At 61.8% G+C, this 6,179-nt stretch overlaps 1 protein-coding gene across 1 annotated transcript; it reads right to left on the bottom strand.

Moving 5' to 3' along the window:
• Nucleotides 1–3,075: 3,075 nt before the first annotated feature.
• On the bottom strand, nt 3,076–5,867 carry IRX3 (iroquois homeobox 3). Its single transcript, XM_030299640.1, has 4 exons — nt 5,558–5,867; nt 4,252–5,371; nt 4,003–4,069; nt 3,076–3,526 (listed from the first exon to the last, which is right to left on the bottom strand). The coding sequence occupies exons 1-4, from the start codon at nt 5,822–5,824 to the stop codon at nt 3,472–3,474; spliced, it is 1,509 nt and encodes a 502-aa protein (XP_030155500.1). The 5' UTR covers nt 5,825–5,867; the 3' UTR covers nt 3,076–3,471.
• Nucleotides 5,868–6,179: the final 312 nt, after the last annotated feature.

Raw genomic sequence — 6,179 nt, 5'->3', positions numbered from 1 at the left:
GGCGTCTGGCATCCAATTTCTATCCAAGCCTTTGATCCCTGCTGCTGAACCTTCCACAACTCAGGCCTGAGACAGGGGACCCTCCAGGTGGCCTGGAGACCACCAGCCCTCTCCTCAGACAGGTGAGTGGCCGAAGCACCCTTTCCCCTCCGGGAAGCCTCTGCTGCACTCACTTTTCCATATTGCCCTCTGCCTGGACCCGGCTTCCTCCTCCCTGTATTCCGGTGAAAATAAATTCAATCGGAAACCGCGAATGGGCCATCACTTAGGGAGATAATTTTATTCTCCTCTGGCTCGCTGGCCCGGTGATGCACCCCCACCTCTGGCTGCATGCAGATAATGAGGGACGTGGTGACATACACTCCTTCCTCTGACCTAATTGATTATCCCCACACACCTTGGCGTGCTTTGCATAACCAGCCACGACAGCCAGCACCCCTTCCAGGCGGAGTGATTGACATATTTTATTTCTAATTGAAGCTTAATCAGGACCCAGGGTAAGATTCCCATGTATTCTCTCTCTCTTCTCTCTCTGGCTTCCTTCTCTCTCTGTGTGTGTCCCTCTCTCTCTGGGAGCCCTGCCCTTCCGGCTTCCTTTCCCCTTTTAAAATTTGAGGGCCACACAATAAAGGATGGATGGAGGCAGTGTCTGGGGTCCCTGAAAAGGGGGAGAGGGAGGGGACGAGGGGACGGTTCAGGGAGGAGGACCCGGAACCAGCTCCCTGGTGAATGTGGAGGGGAGCGGCCTCCTCTCCCCTTTTTTAGGTTTCTTTGTTTGGACGGCGTTACCTTTTGGGGGTCACTTTGGGGCCATTTGAAGGGCTTGTGTGTTCCGTGCGACCGAGAGGCTACAAATACACGGGAGTGGCCACTCCCCGCTCCCAGGTTTTCCCGGCTCTCCTCAGCACGTCCACACACTGCCCCTTCAGGGGGGCGGGACTGGTCTCATCCAAGGACCATTATCCCCGGAATGAGCCGGGCTGAAGAGGTGAGCAGGCCGTGGGGTTTTCACGGCAGAGCCACCGAGGACGGGGGGGTCCGACCTCTGCAAGCTCGGCTTGGCCTCTCCACACCCCTCTCCTTGTGACCACATGCATTTTCTCCTCCCTGGGCTGACGTTCCGTGTGGAAAGGCTGCCGGACTTCTGCCGTCACCCCTCTCCCCGATCACCCCTGCCTGGGGAGTTTCCTTTCTCCCTGGGTCGAGCTGGGTCCTGAGATGCCTGGAGGCAGACGCCTCACTGTTATGGCTGATGGGAGCGGGTGAGCTGAATACCGTCCGGAGTCGAAGAGAGGGGACTGAGATTCTAGAATAGAACGTTAGTGATACTAAAGCTATGTCACCCTCACTACCACATGCCAGGCCTGGACAGCCTCTGTCTCTCGTGGGCACATCCACCTGGCGGGGTAGGCATGATTATTCCCATTGCACAGATGAGGAAATACAGCACAGCGAAGTTAATTATCTGCTCAGAGATTCACGGGACGTAGACTGGGGAACTAGGTCTATGCGACAGAGAAGCTTGTGAGGCCATAGCTGACAGGCTATCGGGCGTGCTGTCCCCCTAAAGACACTCATGCTGATTAGCGGAGGCCTCTGCCTGCCTCCGAGGCCCTGGCCTCTGAGGTTCAAGGCCCACCCAGGCAGTTGAAGCCTGTTCCATGGGGCCAGGGCCTGAGCTGAACCACAGCCTGTATCTAAGTCCTGGGAAGGAGTCTGGATCTGTAAACACCATTAATAAAGAGCTGGGAGAGGAGGGAGCCGGAGAAACATCTCCCACCTCCCACCTCCCATCTGTCCCACCGCGCTTTGTTCTGTGGCTTCAGGCGTTCGAGCCCTGCCCAAACCTCCCAGGGGAGCCACGAGACTGTCACAGGCTCCACACGGGCCGAAACTTACTAACCACAAAATTTACTAACTAAATTGACTAACCAAAGAGGAGGAAAATTAAAAAAAAAAAAAAAAAAAAAAAAAAAAGGTACCCTCCACTTCGTGCCCGAGGCGGCACTCGTCCAGGGCTCCCTACAACTTGTTCAAATCAAAGTTGGGCAAGGCTGTCGGGCTGAAAGAGAAAACAAGAGGGCGAGGACAGGGCGGCCAGCGGGCGGCCAGGCCAGGCCTGGCTGGAGAGGCCGCCCAGGCAGGCGCTGAGTGGCCCTTTTGTCCTGTAGAGGGAGCTCCAGCCCCAAATTTCCCGGCTCCCTCCCCCCCCCCCACCCTGGCCCGCCCACCCCCTGACAGGCCCCAAGCCGGAATCCTGGCTGGATAGGTACAGAGGCCCCAACACCCCCGCACCCCCCACCAGCACCCTAGAAGGCTATCCTTCCAGGGCACTTGGGGGGAAAACCCACTGGGGTGCCAAGATGCACAGAGGCCACCGGGACTCAGGTCCCCCCACTCTCAATTCGGGCTGGGCACGGTCACTAAGAGGAAATGCTGTGCATCCCCGGGTCGCTGTTCCTCCATACGCAACCCCTATTCACCGCCACCCCACACCCTCACATCTGTAAGGAGGAGTCTGTGGGTGCAGTGAGGTTGGAAAGGGCTTGAACTGAACTTGCACATGCCCTGACATAAGACTCAGAGAACCTCAATTGTGCCTATCTAAGAATGGGGGCGCGGGACTGATGAGAACCCCCCAGCCTAACCTTTCTGCATCCAGACCCTTCTCTGGGTCTTCCTGCCATGCCATCCGAGCAGGCCCCAAACCCCGGGGTTGATCCGGTGGACCGGCCGGGTGGGCCCAACTCTCCAGGCTCCTCGGAGGGCATCTTCTCCGGTTTCCCCCCAGCTGTCTCCTCTGCCCTTTCCCTGGGGCACCCCAGCTACTTCTCCAACTGCCTCACCTCCAGTGGTGCCCCCAGCCCCGCCACCTCTGTGTCTGCTTGGCTTCTGCACTCTTGTGATCACACGGTCCTGGGTCCTGAGTGTCGTTCTTTTCCCGCTGATTCCGGCGACTCTTCAAACATGGGGAGCGGGGGGCAGCGGATAAAACAAAACAAAACAAAACAAAACAAAAACCAAATAGATCCATCCGTGGAGGTGGGGGGGGGTGGGCAGAGAGGCAGGTTATAGTCAAAGTGGCAACAGCTCATTTATTTAGCCAAAAATAGATACTTTCTTGTACAATTTGGTTCACACATATGTACATGTTTCTGTATATACAAAAAAAAAAAAGTCAGACACTCTTATTCTCACGGCAACTCCACCTCCCAAAATCAACCGAACAACATCAACCAGAAAAACCCTCACAAACTCAGCTAATGTGGGGTACAGAAGCCACTTGGGGAGGACTGAGGGAACGTGGTTTATTTCTTTTTTTTTTTTCTTTTTTTCTTTTTGCTTAGTTTTGTTTCTTAGGTATTCATACACGGACATGCTTACAAGTCATAACTATACAGAGAGTTTTGTGTTTTTGTTTTTGTTTTTTTTACAATTATTACAACGATTGAAAATTTTTAAAAATAAGTACTAGGAGGAGGAGAGAGCCGATAAGACCAAAGCGGCATCCAGGTGGTTCTGGGGCCTGGAAGAGAGAAGCAGTGGTAGCAAAGGAAGTGAGAGTTCGGGGCACCGACGCTGCCTAGGATTTGGGACACCCAACCTGGGACTGAGGCCGGGGGACTGGGAGGTGTCTCAGTGTCAGATGATGTCCAGCTGTAGATGTTGGGTTTCCGGTTTAACTACAGAAGGTTGGGAAGGAGTAGGGACCCGAGGTCCCGGCTCGAAGACCGCCAGGTGGGCTTCCCAGAGTCGCCGCTGGCCCGGCGGGGGCCCGGGTTCCTACCGCGCGCGCCGTACCCTGGGCCGCGGCCCGGGTGCCGGCTGGGATTGCCCGAGGCCTCTCTGGGCCCGCGGGCGCTACGGAGGAGTGTGTGTCTGGTCCCCTTTTTAAAGCACGTCCCGGCTGCATTCCCCGGGGGCAAAAGCCTCCAGTGCTCCGCGTTCGTTCCTCCCCCACTTGCTTGTCCCACCGTCCGCCCCTACCGCGGGGTCTCTTACCGCCTGGGCACGGGCTGGAAAGCCGTCTTGAGTAACTTTTTCTCCACTTCCAAGGCACTACAGCGATCTAAGGCAAGCGGGGAAGAAAAAGGAGGGCCTTTAGAGAGCTCCACGCCGGCACTCAGGGCCGCGGGAGGCTGGCGCGGGGTGGAAAGCGCCCCGCGCCCCCCGGGGTCCTGCCATCTCCGTCCGCCCCGGCGCGACCCCCAGAACCCACCCCCTTCCTCCGCTTCGGCGCTCAGTAGTCACCTGTTCCGCCCTCGGGCTCCGCCGGCCGAGCGAAGGCGGCAGCGGCGGCGGCCGGGTGGCCCGCGGCTCCGGGAAGTCCCAGCAGGTGTGGAGGGGCCGAGCCCAGCAGGGAGAGCGGGTGCGGGCGTGGGCCCGGCGTAGGGCCTGGGAACGGCCGGTTGGTCCAAGCGGGGAACTTGCCCAGCGGCGCCGAGACGAGTCTGTGAGCCGCGGCGGCTGCCGCGGCCGGAGAGAGCTGCAGGGCTGGGGGCGCGACGGCTGCCCCCGGGGGAGAACCTCCCGCCCCCGGAGGCGAGCGGCGCGGGTTGTCCGGGCTTGTGGCCGTCTCGGCCAGGGACCAGATCTTGGGCTTCTGCAGGGCTGAGGCGGGCGGTGGTGCGGGAGCGCAGGGGTCCAGGCCTGCAGGAGGCGAGGGCGGAGACGGCAGAACCGCGGCCACCGGCGGTGGCGCCGGGGCCAGACTCAACACGGGCAGTGGACGCTCCTCCAAGCCCTCCGAGCTGTCGTCCGAGTCGCTATTCTTGGAGTCTGAAATGGGTCTCAGGCCGAGGTCGCCGTCCCTGTGTGCCGCCCCAGACAAGGCCAGCTCAGGCCCCGCGGTCGCACCGTCTAAGTTCTCCAAATCGATCTCCTCGTCCTCGTCGTCGTCCGCCAGGCCCTCGCCCCCCGTGTCCTCCTCCTCCCCCACGAGCTCCTCCTCCTCCAGCTCCAGCTCGCGCTTGCTGTCTTCTTCGTCCTCCTCCTCGTCTTCCTCCTCGCGCTCGCTCCCGTAAGCGTTGCCCTCCTCGTCGGTGCGGCTGCGGGGCGCCCAAGTCATCTTGTTCTCTTTCTTGAGGCGCCGGCGCGCGTTGGCGAACCAGGTGGACACCTGGGTGAGGGTCATCTTGGTGATGATGGCCAGCATGATCTTCTCGCCCTTGGTGGGGTAGGGGTTCTTGCGGTGCTCGTTCAGCCAGGCCTTGAGCGTGCTGGTGCTCTCCCGGGTGGCGTTCTTGGGACGGGACGGGTCCCCGAACTGGTACTGGCCATACGGGTAGAAGGCGGGATGCGGGTGCGGAAACGCGGCGGCCGCGGCCGGATGCTGCACCCCCGGGCTGTCTTTCAGCTCGTACTGCGCGCCCTGTACGCACATGGAGAAGGAAGGGACACGCGCGGAGGGAGCGCGGGTGAGCCCTAGCCGCCCTGGCCGTCGCCGCCTCCACCCTCCCGGCCTGGGCCCCGCTAGTCTACTCCCGCGCGCTCCACCTCGTCCCGCGCCCCAGCTCCAGCCCTCCCCCCGCCCCACTCCGGCTCCCTGGGCGCTTACCAGCTGCGGGAAGATGGGCAGCTCGGCGGCGTAGGGCAGAAAGGCACCGTAGCCTTGGGCGGCGGCGGCAGCCGCTGCCGCCGCGGCATAGGGCGCCCCGTACACGGAGGAGAGCACGTTGGACAGGGACCCCGAGGCGGCCAGCTCCGAGGCTCCGGCTCCTGGGCCGCCCCGGGCTCCAGCGCTGCCGCCGCCGCCGGCGGCCCCCGGGCGCTCGGGTGGGTAGAGCGGGCGGATGTACTGGTATCCGAGCTGGGGGAAGGACATGGTGGCCCGCGGGGCACGGACGGAGAGGGGGCCCGGCCCCCTGGGCCGCCCAGCTCAGCGCCGCCCGCGGGCTCCTGCGCGCATCGGGGGCTGGGCCGGGCTGGGGCCGCGCTGCCTCCCGCGCTGCGCAGCGCTCCGCGTTCGCCTATTGATCTGCTCCGCGGCGGCGGCGGCGGCGGCGGCGGCGGCGGCGAGGAGCCAGGTCAGGTCCGAACAGATTGGCGGAGATTCCCGGGGCTCCGGGCTCTGATTGACATTTCTACGGGCCCGCAAGCCCCTCCTCTCTGCGCCGCGCTCCCTCCTCTCGGCAGTCCGAGCCGCCTCTGCCCGCGCCTCGCTCCTCACTGCCCTCCTC

This window comes from Lynx canadensis, chromosome E2 (genome assembly GCF_007474595.2).
Source record: "Lynx canadensis isolate LIC74 chromosome E2, mLynCan4.pri.v2, whole genome shotgun sequence".
NCBI classification, from domain to species: Eukaryota; Metazoa; Chordata; class Mammalia; order Carnivora; family Felidae; genus Lynx; species Lynx canadensis.
The sequence above is the reverse complement of the archived record's forward strand: the minus strand, read 5'-3'. Positions and strand labels throughout refer to the sequence as shown.